The 21,904-nt window shown below is 36.6% G+C and overlaps 1 protein-coding gene across 2 annotated transcripts; it reads left to right on the forward strand.

Annotated features, from left to right (window-relative positions):
* The first annotated feature begins 1,080 nt into the window (after positions 1-1,080).
* On the forward strand, positions 1,081-9,256 carry si:dkey-192g7.3 (uncharacterized). Of its 2 annotated transcripts, none has more exons than XM_066686873.1 (6): positions 1,081-1,178; positions 3,384-3,424; positions 4,837-5,169; positions 5,268-5,318; positions 5,759-5,880; positions 7,573-9,256. In XM_066686873.1, the coding sequence occupies exons 1-6, from the start codon at positions 1,165-1,167 to the stop codon at positions 7,624-7,626; spliced, it is 615 nt and encodes a 204-aa protein (XP_066542970.1). In that variant the 5' UTR covers positions 1,081-1,164; the 3' UTR covers positions 7,627-9,256. The 2 variants fall into 2 exon arrangements, with proteins under 2 accessions (XP_066542970.1, XP_066542969.1); XM_066686872.1 differs by lacking the exon at positions 1,081-1,178 and adding an exon at positions 1,817-2,119.
* The last annotated feature ends 12,648 nt before the right edge of the window (positions 9,257-21,904 follow it).

The raw sequence follows: 21,904 nt of genomic DNA on the forward strand, positions 1-21,904 counted from the left end.
CTATGAAATATATAAATTATATCAGAGTGTTCAGTGCAAGTATAAGGATGTAAATAGTTAGTGGTATAGATTGACAGTGGGTTCAGTTGAAAGTGTAGTCAAAACTGTTAAAAATAAAAGTCCCAATACCAAAACCCCCATGGCACCGTTTCCTCATGGACTTTGTTCATATTTTGAATGTCCTATGCATATGTGTGAAACTTGTTTTCTCTCTGTCTTATACACTTTTCAAGCTGGTGGGGCTGAAATGTGTGAAATGGCTGTAATACGGCTACAGTCCAATATGTGTGTGAATAATCAGTGACATTCCATTGTGCTTTTGTACGTGGTTTAGTGAGTGATGTGGGTGTAAATAGCAGCTCAAAGGCAGTAACTGCTATAGAATTGGGTTGATCTTATATGTCATATGTAAATAAATGTTTATTAAATTCTATTAAAATTATTTTTTTCCATTTACATTGGAAGTGTGTTTTTTTACAGACAAGTATATCTGCCCAGCACAATCCTTAAATATTGGAGGCCTTTACAGTCTATCAGCAGATCCACAGAAAAAGAGGGAAAATGAAATAAGGCGGTAATTAAAACATTGTCATATAGCGCCATCTTTTGGTCGTATCAATCTTTTACATAGGCGAAAAACGTCAGATACTTGGATAATTTGAGACCTTTTTTTTTAAACACACTTAGTCTACGAGATTAGGCGTGTTTTTAGGTAAACATGTGGCAATAATTCAGTAAACTCATACACGTGTACAATAAACAGTGTGTGTGTGTGTGTGTGTGTGTGTGTGAGTGTGTGTGTGTGAGAGCTCTCTCTCTCTCTCTCACACACACACACTCACACACACACACACACACACACACACACACTCACACACTCACACACACACACACACACACACACACACTCACACACTCACACACACACGCACACTCACACACACTCACACACACACACACACACACACACACACACGCACACACACACACACACACACACACACTCACACACACACTCACACACACACACACACACACGCACACACACACACTGACGTGGGGAAAGCGTGGGCGGAAGAGGAAAGAGACCAATGTTTCGGTCACTGGCCTCAATTGCAGCAAACACTTTCTCCCAACAGCGGCTCAGCAAGAACGTCATACAATATGATCCCCACAAGGTAACATATATTACTCCATGCTTTAATTTGAACAACAGCAGCAATCTCTCGTCAATTTAGTTTAATTCAAGGCTGTTTTATGGTTATAATTGAAAATTATTCTGTCGACGCTTTTCTTGTTGTTTTTAAACTTACTGCGGTGCTTCTGCCCTGTGTGTAACACCCGACTCAATTTAAAGGCAATTTAATGCAATAAGTTGAATAAACTACTGAATTATTATTTTATTCCTCGGCTAAAAATAGCAAACTTATCACCAGGATTGTTTTCTTCTTATTTATTATGTTGTTAGTGCCTAGTTTGCATGTTAAATATAATGTAATTCAAGTAAAATGACTAATAAAAACAATCCTGGTGAGAGGTTTGCTATTTTTTTTTTTTACCAATAGAAGATTAGGCTTTTGAAAGAAAGTCCATCTGTAAACACCAGGTCCTTCTTCTGTCAACAACTCTCGCTATATACAGTTACAGACATAGATTTTGAAGGTACTCTAAACTGTCCTGACAGTGATGACACAACACAAAAATGTCAAAAATTCGAAACAAGAGAAAAGATTTTAAATGGTCGGGCGGTATACTGATATATTAATATACATCGGGATAGAACATAGCAGGATATGGAGTGAGGCTATATCGTTTATATCGATATTTGGAGTTTTTAAGTTGCTCTAAATGTTGTCTCACTATGAGTCTGTGCTCTGCCTCATGGCCCCGCCCCTCTCCGCGTTCTCTCTCTCTCTCTCTCACTCTCTCTCTCTCTCTCTCTCTCTCTCTCTCACACACACACACACACACACAAACAATAGAGGCGAGTAACACAGAGCGTGAAGAAGAGTTAGACTATAAAAAGAAGAACAGCGGTTCGTTTATATGGAAATAGTTCGGATTTTGACGGTCGGATGAGGAGCAGAAATGGACTATCTGCAGGGAATGCCGAAAGGAGGTATTATCAAAATGCGCCAGTACTACCAGCCTATTTCACCACTTACAACAGCAGCACAAATATCTGTATGAAGAAGGTGCTACGAGGTGCTGCTGCTACTGTTCTGAAGCATTCACGTCCCAGTACAGTTCTCCTAAACCAGTTCAGACAGCATTGCTTCATTAGCTACTGCTGTGCCTTACGAAAAAAAGTACGAAGAGGCGTGGTATTAGTTTACTTCATAACAAAGGTATGCTAAAAAACTCTCCAAAAGGCTGAATAAAACTCTTGACCCACGATACCAATCGCCCAATTGTCGCAATTTCTTTGCACGAGAAGCGCTGACTAACATGTACATTTAAGCCAGACAGGCTCCTTCCAATCGGCTCGCGAGAGTAAAACATTTTGCCTTGCCGTGACTATCCAGTTTATTGAAGATTGGGACATTAAAAGTGTGTCTGCAGACGAGCTATTTCCCAGAAAACCATTTGTCATGTACTTCAGTCTTTATTTTGATAAATTAATGTTTTTCTGACATCTTGTTTAGCTTTGCAGATGAATTTTTTTTCAATATATGGGGAAAAGTTAAGACAACCAATGAAAACCTTTGTCTTAAACATATTTAAACATGGACATTTGATTTTAATTTGAATGTTGAGAGATGAGGTTGAAAAAACACATACAACTTAATGTTCTGTTTATAAAAATGTTCATAAAATGTTTTTTCACTTTATTTTTCACAACATATATAATATTATATCGTATATCATACATTGCCATTCATCTAAAATATATCAGGAATTGATTTTTTTTGTCCATTACTGGATTTTTGTCCAGTCCTAGTGCAAACGTTTAAACTTGAAGTAGCTCACATATGGGCCCTTGTCTTAAAGTATAGCAGTTGCAGTTATAGTTGTAAGAAGAATTGGGTGATATATGTTTTGGTAGATGGTAGACTTCTCTGTCTATGTGATCGGCACTTTTGATACATTGAACTGCACATTTTTTGAAAAAGGGGCATTATGAAATCATGTTTAACTGGATTTAGTGGATTTAGAAATATGTGAAACATATTGTAAATTGTATTATAAACAAATCTGCTGAATGGTTTATTTGCACTTGTCATAGTAGATATTGTAAAAATGTCTTAAAGTATATGTTTTCTAATTCACTCATTCCTAAAACTGTTAAGTATTGTGTTAATATAGCTTTGGATGAAATTGCATCAGCACATTCTTCTTGCACGCTAAAGACATTTACACTGGGCCTGTTCTCTTTCCCTTAGGATGGTTTTCAGGGTGTGCATCTGGGCAATATTACTCATGGGTAAGTCTGGCTCTGTACACAGCTTCAGACGTTTCACACCTTGGACAGTAGTCCAAACAGTTTTGTCTTTCTGCAACATCATAGGAAATCTGATGGGAATAATAACCCATGTCCATGTGACTCAATAAAAAGTAGATAAGAGAAAAACAATGCAATCAATTTACAGACCTAGTGACAGAAATGTATCCGTTTTACAACAAGGTGTTATACACCTCCCACACTGTATTTTAACAGTGCATACTTATATTAGGCGTATACCCTTTTTAAATGAGAGAAAGTTAAGGTTGTTTGTTTTCCTCAGACTAACTCAGTTTGTTCTCTAATTAATCATATTTAAGCCTTCTGTTCTTAGTCAGCGTGGTGTGCTTTTACTGACCCAGTACGCATGTTAATATCAAGGTTGTTTTCAAAGTTTAGGGTCAAATGAAGTGAACTGTGTGTGTGTGTGTGTGTGTGTGATGGGGGAGGGGGGATGATGAAAAACAAGAAGACTATATGCTTCTACTGGCTCGGAAGGAGGAACTGAGTCTTAAAAATTAAATCGGAATACTCATGACTGACCTATGTGGGTGCCTTTTGTTTCTCAGTTCTTCTTTTTCAAAATGTCATTCAGTTATTTATTATTTATATTATCTAATTTTTAATTGTTATATTAAGTGGTTATTTTTAAAAATAGTTCATGATAGTTATTATACTGTAATTACTGTAATAGCATTTAGTGAAAAATTTGGCATTCCTTAACTGTGAGAGAACTGTGAAAAACCTGGTCATTCATCATGCCATCAGGGAATGGAAATGTAGAATCAGCACATTCCACACATCTTGACGTCAGATGGTCTTACACTATGCGTTTTTTCTATAAAAGCTACTGTAAACAGAATGACTGAGTGGATGAATGGCTTAAAGTAGTAATGCAGTTTGTGGGTGTTCAGTTTTACAGTGTTTTATCTTGAATAAATGAAAGGAACCATGTCTCTTAAGATTTGGATTCCTTAGAAAAGTGAGCAGATCATTTTTATTAAAAGTGTTATTAAAATAGCATAATATAATCATTTGGCAAATCCCACTTGTCCTCATTGTTGCACTGTGATAATGTCATATAGTGAGCATGGTGAATTCATATGCAGCTGCTTTAGATTGTCTGATTTTATAGACAGATCAATTCAGTGGAGAATATAGAAACTAGTTGAATACATAGTTGTATTTTAAAATAGACCTTTATTAAAACCGTTGTCAACAAACTTTTGGCAATATAATATATTTTCTTACAAGACCAAGGAAGAGCATAATTGATAGCATAATAAAACAAACAAGTCTGGCTCTTGTTTCTTTTGTTTGGTTTATTCTACATGTCTTACATGTCTTAACAGCTAAGCTGTGTCTGATAATTTCCCCATCTCTCATCTTTTCAGGTAACACTGCAACAGAAGTGCAGATGACTGCTTATGTTGGAGGGCAAGTTCTCCTACCATGTCCCTGTACTAACAAGACTGTGCAAGTTGCATGGCAACATGGCACGCAAATTGTGAACCAGTATAATGAGGAGGAATTGGATAACACCTTACCAGCCGAATCATACAAGGGCAGGAGCCTTCTCTTCCTGAGCAATGAGAAAGGAAATTGCAGCCTGAAACTATTTGATATCTCCCTCTCAGATCAGAAGACTTACACATGCTTTACGTTTAGTAGAAGTAGTGCTTTAAATCAATACAACGTTTTTCTAACAGTGCTCAATAAAGCAACAGGTAAGCTTTTGAAATTTGAACATTTGGTTTAAAGCTAGTCAGTAAAACTGTTGCATGAAAATGATGAGTATGTTTCTAAAGTATTCACTTTTTTGCAGATGTTCCACTAACACAGACACCAGAATCTGAAACCAGTCCCTTGCCTCCTGGTAAAAATGTTTGGTGCATTTCTTAAATTGATGTCATGTAATGTATAATTAGAATAGGACCATGTCCAAACTCCTCCCCTCAGCTCTATTTACACCCTGCGAACTCTCATTGTTTCTGTCGGACAAACTTGCCCCCACCTTTACCCCGTCTCCACACCTTTTTCTTGTATTCATCTATCCAACAGGGGTTTTAGCTTAATGCGAATTCGGAAGCCACCCTGAACTAAAAAGATCTGACTTCACATCCCTGTTACAGCCATACTAGCAAAATTGTTGTTAACAGCACTATTAAATGGAATATGTCTCTTTGTTTTGAGCTTAAATCAATAGAAGCTGAAGATTATATTTGCATATTTTAATTGTATTGTCATATTTTATTAATGATATATGTTGATACATTTAATATTTTACAATTTTGACTGTGTTTTTTTTTTCTATAGAGAAGATTCATGCAGCTGTTTCGGTTGGAGTTCCGCTATCACTCCTAGTGCTTGTCATACTGGCTGGAGGATTCATTTGGGTTCTGCTGACCAGAAGACGTCAACGGAGGATACAAAGAACGGTACTTATATTATGTTTACAAATCAACAAGTCAACTTTCAGTTAGGGGCGGCACGGTGGTGCATCAGGTAGTGTTGCAGTCATACAAGTCCAGGGACCTGGAGGTTGTGGATTTGATTCCTGCTCCGGGTGACTGCCTGTGAGGAGTGTGGTGTGTTCTCCCTGTGTCTGCGTGGGTTTCCTCCGGGTGACTGTCTGTGTGGAGTGTGGTGTGTTCTCCCTGTGTCTGCGTGGGGTTTCCTCCAGGTGACTGTCTGTGTGGAGTGTGGTGTGTTCTCCCTGTGTCTGCGTGGGTTTCCTCCGGGTGACTGTCTGTGTGGAGTGTGGTGTGTTCTCCCTGTGTCTGCGTGGGTTTCCTCCGGGTGACTGTCTGTGTGGAGTGTGGTGTGTTCTCCCTGTGTCTGCGTGGGGTTTCCTCCAGGTGACTGTCTGTGTGGAGTGTGGTGTGTTCCCCCTGTGTCTGTGTGGGTTTCCTCCGGGTGACTGTCTGTGTGGAGTGTGGTGTGTTCTCCCTGTGTCTGCGTGGGTTTCTTCCGGGTGACTGTCTGTGTGGAGTGTGGTGTGTTCTCCCTGTGTCTGCGTGGGTTTCCTCTGGGTGACTGTCTGTGTGGAGTGTGGTATGTTCTCCCTGTGTCTGTGTGGGTTTCTTCCGGGTGACTGTCTGTGTGGAGTGTGGTGTGTTCTCCCTGTGTCTGCGTGGGTTTCCTCTGGGTGACTGTCTGTGTGGAGTGTGGTGTGTTCTCCCTGTGTCTGCGTGGGTTTCCTCAGGGTGACAGTCTGTGAGGAGTGTGGTGTGTTCTTCCTGTGTCTGCGTGGGTTTCCTCCGGGTGACTGTCTGTGAGGAGTGTGGCGTGTTCTTCCTGTGTCTGCGTGGGTTTCCTCCGGGTGACTGTCTGTGAGGAGTGTGGTGTGTTCTCCCTGTGTCTGTGTGGGTTTCCTCCGGGTGACTGTCTGTGAGGAGTGTGGTGTGTTCTCCCTGTGTCTGCGTGGGTTTCCTCTGGGTGACTGTCTGTGTGGAGTGTGGTGTGTTCTCCCTGTGTCTGCGTGGGTTTCCTCAGGGTGACAGTCTGTGAGGAGTGTGGTGTGTTCTTCCTGTGTCTGCGTGGGTTTCCTCCGGGTGACTGTCTGTGAGGAGTGTGGTGTGTTCTCCCTGTGTCTGTGTGGGTTTCCTCCGGGTGACTGTCTGTGAGGAGTGTGGTGTGTTCTCCCTGTGTCTGTGTGGGTTTCCTCCGGGTGACTGTCTGTGAGGAGTGTGGTGTGTTCTCCTTGTGTCTGTGTGGGTTTCCTCTGGGTGCTCCGGTTACCTCCCACAGTCCAAAAATAAATGTTGGTAGGTGGATTGGCGACTCAAAAATGACCATAGGTGTGAGTTTGTGAGTGAATGCGTGAGTGTGTGTGTTGCACTGTGAAGGACTGGCGCCCCCTCCAGTGTGTATTCCTGCCCTGCGCCCAATTTTCCAGGTAGGTTCTGGACCCACCGTGACCCTGAACTGGATAAGCGGTTACAGATAATGAATGAATGAATGAACTTTCAGTTAATTATTTTGTCAGCATTATCTGCATTACAGGTAGTAACTTATTAATTAACTTAAAGTTACACAAAGTGCTGCTAAAATAGACTTTCCTATATAATACTGCTTATTCTGAGATTTTTTTCAGTGCTTTTAACCCATGATTATTAATATTGTTACAGATTGTTGTGGATCCACAGGCAGGACTCCCAATAATGAAACAAAGTCCTGTGTGACAGAGGCTGAATTATCATCATTTTTGTGGAGCTGTTACATATGGAAGCCCTTCGCTGTAATAACAAAGTGCACTGGATGTGATCAAAAGCATGACTGGTCTTGGGCATTAGGAATTTTGCTGTTGGTGATGATCAACATAACAACTTCCCCCTGGATTTAAGTGTACATGTTTTAGGCCTGTGGTAGGCTTCTGTTTAACTGTGATTAAGTGAACTATGGACAGAACAGTACGCATCAGTGGGCACAAACATGGTGAAAGCGTGAAACCACAACTTGACAACATTTGTGGTTATAGATAAACAACACATTTCCCATGATAGAAGCTTCCCAGCTGTTTATTAAAGTAAGCATTGTTGTCTTTGTACCGTGACCAAAAAAAAAGAAAAAGAAAAAAATACCCACAGTCCTTGACATTTTTTTGTTTGTTTTTTTGGGGGGAGAGGTGTGGCAATCCAGGACTGTTACTGTTAGGACAGGTAAGTTACTGAATGTGTGCTGATGAAGATAGTAATTGGCGTCAAAACAGAGATATCTAGTTCATAACATTATTTTGCAATGTGGAGTGGTTATATCAAGAGCAATTTTAAATTTTCAGCTTTATTTATGGAACATAATTGTACCCCATTCTGTTGTTCTTCAAGTTGCATTGGCGACATACACACGATGTTGATTAAAATTTTATTTTACTTTTTATTGTATTTTAAACATTTGTTATGAAAAGCCACATATTTATCCCTCTCCCCAGTGGAAGTGAATGTAATATATATTTAAAGTGCATATAAGGTACAAAATTGAAAAATGTTCTGCTTATTATAGGACAAAAATCTAATAATAAGTTTAATAATAAGTCAGAGAATAAGTTATGGATGTTGTCACTCTCCAAAGAAAATATATGTATTTTGAAGTAATTTTGGAGAATTTCTTTAGGACTTTTCATAATGAAAATGGCAGCTGCTCTATTCAGATAATGTAGCACAAGTAAAATCCGAAAGAATGTGATACATTTTCTTACTGGACACTGATGAAATGTGAATTAAAAAGAGAGTAGCAAGAAAAACCACAAGAGAAATTCTGTCCCCTTAGACTTTATCACTGGCTCTGCCAATCTTTCACGTCATGTTATTTATTTTTTTATTTTATCAAAGGTCAGTGGTGCTAACTTGACGCACTTCTCCAGCTTATCAGCAAGTGGGAATTCAGTGCATTCTGAATCATAGACTGACACCCCACCCGAAGATTCCCCATACCCTGATCAGTAAAGGTTGCACATCATTTAAATATACACTTACATTACTTTCAAAAAAGCTTTATACTTGCAGTGAAAAGGTTTATGATGAAAAAGTGTGTACGCTAGTCCATTTATGCCTTATCTTTTTTTTTAGAATAGTTGCACCTTATATGAAAACTAGATTTGATATGAAAGTATGTTAAAAATCTGTTTAAATATGTTAAATCTTTTATTTCCTTTTTATTATAGAATCATTTATGGTGTTAATAGGCCTTATTCTTCCACTTGGGAGGGTGCCCTTCTGGTCTGTTTTCATTCTTGTAATGTACTCCCTATGGGATATTTTGGCTTGCTTGTATTTAATATAAATACATATATGTTGTGAAGCAGATTTAGCCACAGCCAATAAACTTTATTTTGTAAATAGTTATATGTTTATAGTTTGTGGTTTTTATTTATGAAATTATGTCAAGCTTTATGTTTGGATAATAATTCAGAGGAGTGATGCTTTTAAAGAGACCCGTACTCTCAAGTAAAATTTATTGTCACATAGTAAAAAACATACAAAGTAACTCAATATATCTCTGAAGACACCTTAATTTAAACCATTAGGTCCTAATTGTTGTATATAGAGACCCATAGCCACACAACTGATATATTTTAAGCAATTATTAATGTTTTACAATATGACCAAGTATTACTGTTCCTTAAGAGATTTCTTTATCCCCTCCCCTCACCCAAAAAAAATGTAATGTGTGGAAGGAGTCAAGACATTATGATCTGATATAAGAGGACTAAGCTGGATCATCCATGGGGGTGAATACACTTTTGAGGAAATGAAATGAATGCTCAGTTGCCATGACTCAATAACTCTGTAGCAGAACTTCCTTTTCACAGTTTCTGTCCAAATGTTTGAGTTTAATATTTAACTACACACATAATATTTACATTCTTTACGTAGGAATAATACAATTATTGTTGGCAGAATGTTAAGGTATATTTTTGATTATTTTTAGCCAGTGCAAATACCTGATACTTAACATCACAGCATAAGTGGGCAATTAGATTCTCTGACGTGTACTGAGCCATCCAGTGACATGTTTCTGGCAGTTGGATATTAAGTGGAAGTTGATTCACATGTCGAGGATGGATGTGCTGCTTTCACCCTCCTAGCTCAGTGATATCATGTGATCAGGGAATTCCTTGAATAAAAATGGAACTGAATAAAAATGATTATATGGCCTGAGTTACAACATTAAAAGAAAAAATCAATTTAGGATATTCTGGTTTACTCTATTCACCTTGGATCTTAACTGAATGAAGGAGAATCAAAAAGAAGGTTGCGAGCATTTAATAAATTTTTTATGCCTCATAATATCTTCTGATTTGTCATGTTTGTGAGAATAATCCTGTTATGAGTGTAGAGCATGTCATGAACTAATAAGCAGAGCTGGACAGGAGTGTGGGCGGGTGGTGTGTCTGAAAAGAAAACCACAATGCTGAAATATTATCTAGATAGAGGAGTTTGAATTATTTTTTACACCCACACTAACAAATTTTTATTTAAAGTATTGTAACTGTGTTTGACTACATGTATATGTCTGGACTAAGATGACATATAACGACAATGTCAAGACAGAATTAAACAGGTTTAATTACATGGCGGTGTTATCAGAAATGAAAGGTCAGATTAACAGGTGTATCTGAGAGAATGGCAGGTTTCCACATGTCTGAGATAAAAATCTGAACATTAGAACATGGAAGTGACATAACTGTGTAGTTTCACACTTTCCAAATCTTCTGGTCAGACTGCTTTAAGACATTCATTGACTACCCAAGATAATTAAGAGGTTTGTTCGAGTACTACTGAAGTTACAAAGCTTTAAAAAGAGAAATGGCTTCTAGTTGTATCTTTAAAAGATGTTCAAAGAAGAAAAAGTATAAATTGCAGAGAGACATGTTTTTAAAATCAGTAGTCATAATATTCCTCTTTATGTAAATATTGCTGCCCAAAACAACCCAAAAATGACTCTCCCAAAAGGTAACTTTACAGAATAAGTATAATTAATGTTAAGGTAATAAGTTAATGAAAAGAGATTTTAGGTCATTTCAAAAAAGTAATTTTAAATCAGTGTAAAGGCCAACTAGAGTGTTCAACTGATGTACTTTGGTGTCTTGAAAATCTGTGAACCTTTACTTTTCCGTATTGCGGCATAATTGTGACGCCATTAGATTTCAACTCAGACCTAAAAGTAGATAAAGAGAACCAAATCAATGAACAACAGAAAATATATTTAAAGATTTAGTGAATTATTTATCTAAAAAAATGTTCCAAAATCCAAAATCTATGTGTATCTTTGAAATCAGCAGATAATATAAAAGTGAAAAATAGAGTCAGGTGTTTCCAAACAATGAAAATCAGTTGTGAGTGGGTGCACTGTTATATAATTGAACAGGGGTCTATCAAATTCTAAGTCTTGAATAAATAAAGATGATGTCAAGAGCAAGGTGTGTAATTGTCTGCGAGTTCACAAAGGAACCCAAGGTAACTTCTAAATAATTAAAGGCCTTTGTCACATTGGCTAATGTTAAATATTCATAAGTCCACCATCAAGCAACACCAAACAACAATGATGTGCATGAATGAGTTGCATGGAGAAAGATGCTTGACAGGTAATGCTCCCCTAAAAAGAAGCTGCCTGTCTGTGCTTTGCTAAATATATATGTTTTTTTTTTAAATGAGAAAGAAAAGCACTGCATTAAACCATAAAAACCTTATTTTTTGCTGCATCTGAAGGCTTGCCATCATTGACGAAACAATGAATTCTGATTTATGCCAATTCCAAAAGAAAATTTCAGAACATCAGTCTGTGAGCTCAAGAGGATGCTGGTCATGCAGCAAGACAACCCTAAGCACCCAGTCATCCTACCAAATGATGGTTAAATTAGAATAAAATAGATACGCTGCAAGCAAGGGGAGCAAGCAGTTCATGGCAGGAAACCCTCCAAGTGGGTCACACCCGATACGGAGACCAAAGGTTACTCTCAGTGTATGTGACATTGGATTATTTTTCTCAATAAATAAATGACCAGGATATTATTTTGTCCCATTGTTTTGGTTTTGATCTCCTTGTTTACTTTTAGCACTTTTGTGAAAACCTGATGAGGTTTTGGTCATATTTATACAGAAAAATACTGAAAACAAACCTTCAGGCATTGAAAAATTAACTGTAGAAAAATTAAATTCAGTTGAAAAAAAGGAGACATGGTTTTCTAAGGAAGGGACTACTCCTAAAATCTAAAACATATTTGTGTGTATGTGTGGGTGGGTGTGTGGGTGTCGTTGGGTGGGGGGGGTTAAATGAGGACATGCTTGCAGACATGTTATTACTTCACTTTTTCTTCAAAGCTTATTATACGCTGTTACACCTCAGGTTTCAGCAGGCATGTACACCATTAAAGTACAAATACCTTAATGCTACTTTACAATAGGACTAGCCTTGTAAATGATTTATGAATGAAACGAGTATGTCAGTGGTTATAGATTGTGTCATTAATGTCTCAAATCATTGTAAAGTTATAAGGCTGACAGGTAAAGCTGACTGACTGAGAAGAAAATATAAGATCAAAAAACGTGACAGAACGCAAACTTGCTGAACACTAGAACCGAGTTAGAAACAGAGACTCAGTAACGTTCCAGTGCCATAAGATATTTCTGAAACAATTTCAAAGACAGAAATGCATTTAAGTGGTTCCTAGTGCATGGTATTTCTGGATGGGTTACATATAGACAAAGAACTCCATTATTATTGATCAAATGAATGTACTAAGTAGAAAAATTACTGCATAGTTAACAGGAAGTTTTTGAAAAAATGCTCTATTCAAAAAAATTGTTTGACTCTTAAATCATGGCCAACGTTTCATACACATCCAATAAGTGGCTCTGGCTTTACAATAGAAGCCAAACTCCTTACACGACTAATCTGAGGTGAGCTGGATGTACTGGGTCTGTAATTAGGATTTATTTATTCGTTCATTCATTCATATTTTGTAACCACTTTATCCTGTTCAGGGTTGCAGTGGGTCCAAATCCACACTAGACAGAGTGTGAGTCCATCACAAGGCATCACTCTCACATGCTCATAGCTATGGACATTTCTGTTTTTAGACTTTGGGAGGACACTGGAGCACCTGGAGAAAACACATGCAGACACAGAGAGAACACACCAAACTCCTGTAGTAAAGTATTAACTGATAAAAGATAACATGATATTAAATAACTGATTAATGCTGAAACAATTCATATATAGATTAATCAGTGTTTGATGTTGAATCAACCATGGCACAGATGAATGTGTACGAATCCAAAATATCAAATACTTATTAATAAATAAAGTGTTACTTTTTAGATGTGAAGTACCTCATAAAACTGGGTTATAACATTCCCGTTTATGCCATTTTCAAGAGAATTATTCTACGATGGTAAGAGCTTGAATCAAAATGTATATTTTGGTTTGTAGCAGGGATTTGTATTATATAACACTATTTTTAACCTTTCGCAAATACTCAGAGCTTCCCTCTTCCTTGATAATGATCAACTTAAATCAAGCAAAATTACTCAACATCATGGCATTTATTTTATCTGATTCAGCATTTCAGTTTGCGTGATGTCCCTCTTAAGCCCAAATTAAACAACAGTGTATTAAATATTATAACTTTTTGCATGCATGATCCAAAATTTGACCAAGATTTTCTAAAGATTTTCCTGTTAAAAACTGCAGAAGTGGTTGAGTCTTTGAGGAAAAGTTCACTTAACAAAGACAGAAGTTACAAATGTTCTAATTCCTACATTACTTTCTGTTCGAGTGAAAAAAATTCCCTGCGGTGTGTGTGTGTGTGTGTGCATGCCTGAGTGTGCATGCCTCTCTCTCTGTGTGTGTGTGTGTGTGTATGCTTCATTAGCTTTATACAATCTAATTTTAGCCTTAGCTTTGGGGAAAGCACCTGAGTTTTTTTCTACATTCATTGAGCATATGGGGAAAGTACATAAGCCTAGTAGAATTGACAGATAAACGAAAAGATCTTGTTGTAATTTTGTTTCATTGTTTAATTCTCAGTATAGCTTTGCTATTGAAATCTGAATTCTAAAATGTAACAAAGATATTTAATCATCTCCCTGGTGTTCAAGCCAAATTTATGGTCTTGTTCCTGCCACAAATAGCCACATAATATACAAACCCCTTTCCAAAAACCTGGGATTTTTGTAAAATATAATACGTGTTTTGTTAACTTCCTTTTTGATTTGTTAACTTTGTTTTTCAAAAAAAAAAAAGTCCCCTGCCAAAAAAAAAAAAAAGAAATTGTGTCACTGATCAACTTGATAGCAATTTTTAAATACACTTCTCAAAAAAATAAAGGGAACACTAAAATAACACATGCTAGATCTCAATGAATGAAATATTCGAGTTTTAAATAGCAATAATATTTGTTACATAATGGAATGCGTTGAGAACAAAATAACATAAAACTGACTAATGTAGATCAAAATTGTTATCCCATGGAGGTCTGGATTTGGAATAAGACTCGGAAAAATTAAATTAGATTTGGAATAATTAAAATAAAAGTGGAGAATCAAATTACAGGCTAATCCAACTTTAGTGGAAATTTCTCAAAACAAGTTCAAATGAGGCTCAGTAGTGTGTGTGGTCTCCATGTGCCATATGACCTCCCTACAACGCCTGGGCATGCTCCTGATGAGGCAGCGGATGTTCTCCTGAGGGATATCCTCCCAGACCTGGATTAAAGCATCAGTCAACTCCTGGACAGTCTGTGGTGCAACGTGGTGCTGGTGGATGGAACGAGACATGGTGTCCCAGATGTGCTTGATTGGATTCAGGTCTGGGGAAGGGGCAGGCCAGTCCATAGCATCAATGCCTTCATCATGCAGGAACTGCTGACACACTTCAGCCACATGACGCCTAGCATTGTCATGCATCAGAAGGAACCCAGGGCCCACTGGACCAGCATATGGTCTCACAATGTGTCTGAGGATCTCATCCTAGAACCTAATGGTAGTCAGGGTACCTCTGGCGAGCACATGGAGGGCTGTGCGGACCTCCAAAGAAATGCCTCCCTACACCATTACTGACCCACTGCCAAACCGGTCATGCTGGAGGATGTTGCAGGCAGCAGAACATTCTCCACAGCATCTGCAGATTCTATTAACATCTGTCACATGTGCTCAGCGTGAACCTGCTCTCATCCGTGAAGAGCACAGGGCACCAATGGCAAATCTGTCAAACTTGGTGTTCTTTGGCAAATGCCAATCACTCTGCATGATGTTGGGCTGGACGCACAAGCCCCACTTGTGGATGTTGGACCTTCATACCACCCTGATGGAGTCTGTTTTTCTGTGACAGTTTGTACAGAAACAAAAATATTAGTGGCCTGTTGGAAGTAATTTTGCAGGGCTCTGGCACTGCTCCACCTATTCTCGCATTGATGTGCCATCCTGGATGAGCTCTGGATAAGTTCTGTGGTTTGTAGACACTGCCTCATGCTACGTCTAGGGGTGAGAGCACTGACAAAATGCAAAAGTGACCAAAACATCAGCCAGAAAGGATGAGAACAGAGAAATGGTTTGTGGTCACTACCTGCAGAACCACTCCTTTATAGGGGTTGTCTTGCTAATTGCCTCTCATTTCTACCTGTTGTATATATATATATATATATATATATATATATATATATATATATATATATATATATATATATTACTATTACTATTTAAATATTATGGCAAGCCAAACAGGAAATATTTAATGAACTGCGATATATATATGTATATATAAAAGTTCATTCTATATATATATCAGCTTTCATTGTATATATAACAAAGTTCATACTGTATATATCAGCATTCATTTTATATATAACAAAGTTCATTCTGTATATATCAGCATTCATTCTATATATATCAAAGTTCATTCTATATATATCAGTGTTCATTCTATATATAACAAAGTTCATTCTATATATCAGCATTCATTCTGTATATAACAAAGTTCATTCTATATATATCAGCGTTCATTCTATATATATCAGCATTCATTCTATATATAACAAAGTTCATTCTATATATATCAGCGTTCATTCTATATATATCAAAGTTCATTCTATATATATCAAAGTTCATTCTATATATATCAGTGTTCATTCTATATATAACAAAGTTCATTCTATATATCAGCATTCATTCTGTATATAACAAAGTTCATTCTATATATATCAGCGTTCATTCTATATATATCAGCGTTCATTCTATATATATCAAAGTTCATTAAATATTTCCTGTTTGGCTTGCCATAATATATATATATATATATATATATATATATATATATATATATATATATATATTAGTCATAACTAAACATCAATTCGGTCAATGGCAAATATGAACACAGAAGTTAACTTCAAATCCGTAAGCTTACTGGTTCTCCTAAGGAACAAAATAGGAATCTATAAAAACACAAACATTCATGATCAAACTGGACACAAATATGACAAAACATCAGACATGTGGTAAACAAGTTTTACCAGGAAATATACACGTCTTCTGAATTCACCTTCACCATCTTACAGACACTTGACTTTCTTGTTTGTCATGTACATACTTATGCCTAAACTTTGAGGTTGAGTATTAGTTTCAGTGGTTACAGGTGCTTGCAATTAATCAGTTCCTGCCATTTCATTTCTAAAAGTAATTCTTCCTATAACCCTGACATTTTATATTTTTTATATTGTAACTTTACAGGATAAGGAAAGAACCTTCTTATCTTTCAATGGAAATGGGTGTAAAAAGACTTTATTCCATGTAATCATGGAGCGTTTCTATTGGTTGGTTCATCATGAAAATCTTGTGAAGGGAAAAATGCCATTGCCCCCACAAAAACAAGTTTTTATTATTATTTTTTTAATGTTTCAGGACAAGACACATTACATTTTGAGCAATTAGGAGATGCCCTTATCCAAGTGAACTACAGAATTTTTTTTTTCTTGTCTACCCTGCAAAAGTACAAATAGATTATAATCTAAGACACTGATATTAGAGTTTAAGATAATGTCAAATATATGACTCGCTTTTCCGATATCTAAAAAACAAATTAATAAATAAACCGAACATAGCGTGACTACTATAAAGTATAAAGTTTTGTTAGTTAGTAACTCAGAATAGAATAAACATAAATAATCTTAATTTGACCTCGTTGATAGTTTAAGTGATATTAGTGTCATTTTGATTCTAATTTGTTGTAATTTTTTTTGTTAAAATAGGTTTGTTGTCTGAACAATTACCATATTTGTATGGTAATTTGTGTAACTTCATAACTTGTGTTTATTAATTTATAATGTGGAAGTGAAAAATTCCACCTTTCAGTTACATTGTCTCAAGATTGTCCAAATGACAGAATAAAATATTGCTAAATAAATTATACAGTTTATAGAACAGTTGTACAGCTTTTACTGATTTTGAACTTTTTCTATTATATTTCCAGTTAACTCCAGTGCCCAGGTGGGCGCAGCCTGCATCCTTTCTGGCATATATATATATATATATAAACTGTGATAGAAGTCAGAAAGAGTGATAGAAGTCAGTCTCCAAACACAAGCAGCTACAAAAAACCCACCAGAAATAGAAGCTCGATTTGTCGCTAGTCATTTTTAACAAAGAAAATGCCGCTAAGAGGACTTAGAAAGTCTCCGGTTCAACTCAGAACAGATTGAAAATTGAATGCTCCCATGGATCTTTACACCAAAGGATCGCTGTTTCGCTCATTTCGCTGTCAATCAAAAAGGGATTCAGCCTCAGACAGATCATCCAATCATCATGCAGAAGCTAAGCGTCAGGGCCAGCCGAGGCCAGCCGACTGCCCCATAGACCCCCAGAGACGCTGAGCGTCCGATGGGCGGGACAAAGCCCAGCATTTATCCAATGACTCGTCTCGTTTCGCTGCACTTGCTGCACTGTTTATAGCACTGTGAAGGGAATGATTGAGAGGAAAGCCGCGTCTTTACCAGTGATAAGAAGCTGAATCTGAACAAAAGTTATATGTATATGCCAGAAAGCATGTAGGCTGCTACCACCTGGGCACAAAAATAGTAGAAAATGAAAATTACGTAATACGTAACTTATTAAAAATTATGTTTCAACATGTGTTTCTACACATTTTTGTAGAAGCGTGTAGTGAAACACAAATCAGCATTAATGGCAAATCATGGTGAATCTTGTTTTAGCAATAGTGATATGTCCCAATTTTGCTCTCAGGTCTCTCATACCTGGAACACTTGTATCCCCTTTGCTCACCTTTGACAACGTCATCAAATTACACATTTCAGGTTACATCTTAGGGTTTCAGAAGCACCAAAACCATTTCCAAAAATTTGGGACACTGTGCAGAATGAAAAATAAAATCAGAATGCAATGATGTGCAAATTATTTAAAAGCTATAATAAATTTCAAATACTACAAAAAAAAAAAAAAAAACATTTCCATTTTTAAACCTGGGAACTTCAATTTAATATGATGCAGGCAACACATTCCAAAACTGGGCCAGAGGAACCAATAAGGGAAAATTGTGAAATACTAGAAAAAGTAAATTAAGTTAAATTGGGGCAACAGAAGAGTGACATGATTGTGATTAAAAAGAAAGATGTGGAGGGGTTCTGAAAAACAGCATGGGCAAATAATGAAACAATTTAAGAATAACGTTGTTCTCCATTGTTTTTAGTTTAAGGCATCATGTGAACACAGTGGCTGTCAATTTTGTTTTGTTTCATGATGAATGAACCTGCAGAAATGCTCCAAAATTACTATGAATACAATTTTACAATGACTTCCACAGAAAGTTAAAAAGACTGGATCTACTCAGTAAAAGGTTTACAGAATGTAAATAGGTGAGGAAACTCAAGTTTCAACATGTGAAATGTTGCCTTTGTACTTTCTATTAACTACAGGATTCAAATGCTTTGCACATCATTGCATTCCTTATATACATTTTGCCCAGCATCCAAATTTTTCAGGACATGGGATTTATATAAACAAGTAGTCTTGTTTAAACCTTCTGTTTCCAATCAAACAAAGGATTTTGAATAATATTGTTTGCAGTTTTCTAAATAATACAAATAGACATAAATATACATAATACTTTTAAGAATTTCTCACAGATCTGATTATTATTTATAGTATTTCCATTATAACTTCACATGTAACACATAGATCTATTAGGACACTCAGGGAATCTAACTTTGATTGAAATTGTAATGTGCAGGCAAAGAAACAATGGGAATATTCATTTAGTTTATATAACACTGACCTTTTTTTTTTAAGTTTATGTAACACAGATACACACAGAATACAACAAAGATTATCATAACAAAGAAGTTATTCATCAAATATCACTGAAGAATGTAGCCAGTCTATCAGCTCAGCTTTCAACCTTTAATACAATCTTGAGACATTTCCAGGAAATACTCACCTGAACGCTGAAGATGAATACTGGCACAGTTTCAGATGACTTACATAACTCGGATCAGATAAACAAGTAAACTGCAGCAGAATAAAACCTGAAATGAGTATGCCTGAGACTAGAAACATAAGTACACAGCTTTAAACATTTTAACCAATTGCTTTTGAATTACCTTTTGTATTCTTTCATGCAAGTATTCAGGTAGTCTGATGATCAACAGCCCTAAACTTAGAGAGTTTCTCACCTGTTCAACCTGATGCAATTTTTGCCTTGTGAAGTCTGGATGCGATACGTGCAGAGTAGTAAATTTCCAAGTTCGATAAGCACTGGTATAACTCAAGAGGAAGATTGTTAACTACTGTTCTGGTAAGAGGTGCAACTGATGGTGAAAGTTCAGAACCTGTCTGTGGTTCATAACTGGTCTGTGGTGTAAGTGAGGAAGAGGTTACCTATGGATTAGTCATTTGTGTAACTAAACAGCAAGGTATAATGTAAATGAAGGAGGGTTGGTGACCACTGTTTTTTTTTTCCAATGGCATAACTAAGGAGAAATACTGGTGAGCACTGATCTAGTTGATGGTGAGAAGGTTAGTAACCATTAGTCTAGAAGAAAATAATATAAAACAGCCTTGTTTCTTCAGTGTTTAGCTCCTGCTGTTTTGACAAGTGACTTGTCTGGGCAGCTACAGGCTTTTCCAAAATTCCCTGATATTATACTAATAGTTTTTGGACTCATTGGGTTGGCAGTCTTTTCAAAGCACAGAGGCCTAGAGCTCTTACCACTACCAGCTTGGCTGGTATGTGCAGAAGGTCTCAAATGACAAATGCTGGATATTAAATGTGGGTTTCCTGTACACCTCATTATCAAATTTCCAGTTTGCTTTGGCTGCACTGCTTAAAGGGTGTTTTTCATGCAGAAACTGACCCTGTTTCCTTAGATCAGTTTCCAACTGTGCAGTTTATCTAAAAAGATGTAAAAAAGCACAGGGAAACTCTATATAGGAAATATCTCTAGTCTGGATTTGAAGATTGTAGGATTCTGCAAGTTTGGTCAGGACACGGTTGGGATATTGACTGAATGCTGCCTCAGCCTGTGTGGTTCTAATTCAGGGCTCTAGCTGACTATTCTCGAGTGATCAGAGGGGTCTATTGGGTTCAAACACTTCACAGATCAGCAATATATCTAATGCAGCATAATGGTTTAATAACACTTTAAATCAGTTCTTTGCTGAAGCCAGTATAACCTTTAAAATTGCACCACATATCTAAACAACCTGACTTACTGTTGCAGGTTGGTCTAAGGTTTAGTATTTATGCAACTTATTTTCACAAAACATATTATAAAACATACATTCACAAGAAATAAATGAAAATATTCTGGATATTCAGTTCTTTTCAGTTCCGACTTTTTAATATTTTCTCAATGGTTCATGTGATAAAATGTGAAGAAGGAAAATGAATGGAAAATAAATGCTATGATTTCTATGGGTTCTATGCCAAAAACTTAAGGGAATACCCCTGTGTGGACACCTAACATCAACAGATATATATATATATATATATATATATATATATATATATATATATATATAAGTAATATATATATTACTTGTTTGCTTGCAAACATAATTGCACCACATAGGAACATTAAAAGTTATCTGACATTTCCCTTGCTCTCTGTGGCTGGAAAAGGATGAAGCAAAAAGTAATAGTCACGTGCTTCTGGTTACAATTAAGAGAGAAGCGAATACCACCAGAAGTGAGAAGCTGTACTAAACGTTCATGCCAAACCAAATATTTCAGATGATTGTCATGAGATTAAACATGCTTTACTTTCACTTCCCTGGCCAAAATATACAACAGGATACTGAAGTTTGTTCCCCAGCTGTGGAAAGAAATGATATCTTCTTTTCAACCCTGGTACCTGTAGGCCATTCTGTTCCTCTGCCAAAATCACTGATGCCAGAAGTAGGTGTGGTCGGGAGTGTAGCTGTTTTTCATATTACACAAAACTTGAGTCACATTGAGAAGAGTGTATAATAATTTCATTGCTATAACATGATTGCATGATTCACATTGTCAATGTATACTGAGAAAGTTGTGTTTCTTCCAGCTGGCCTCTAAGTGTCACCCTTACATCACTGAATTCCGGACCCTTGGAAAATTCTTTACCAGTAAGCACTGCTGGAATACACAGCAATGAGGACAAATACCCTTGGTACTGAAATGGAAGGGAATATGAAACATTTTATAGTGAATGCAATGTATTTATTATTTGTTTTTATGAAAATAAGAATAGAACAATATAAGTTCTATCTGATTCAAATAGAATATCTTTTTCATTTATAGCTTTATAAAGGGTGGCTCAACCCTTATTATATTAAATTATGAGACCTATACTAGGGCAGGAAGATGGCTTTTAAATTTAAATTAAATAAAATGAAATGGTAGCATCAAAGAGGGGATTACAAGAGTTGGTATTTTAGTTTACTAATTAACATTAAATTACTAAATTAGTTTACT

Source organism: Hoplias malabaricus, chromosome 12 (genome assembly GCF_029633855.1).
Source record: "Hoplias malabaricus isolate fHopMal1 chromosome 12, fHopMal1.hap1, whole genome shotgun sequence".
Classification (NCBI taxonomy): domain Eukaryota; kingdom Metazoa; phylum Chordata; class Actinopteri; order Characiformes; family Erythrinidae; genus Hoplias; species Hoplias malabaricus.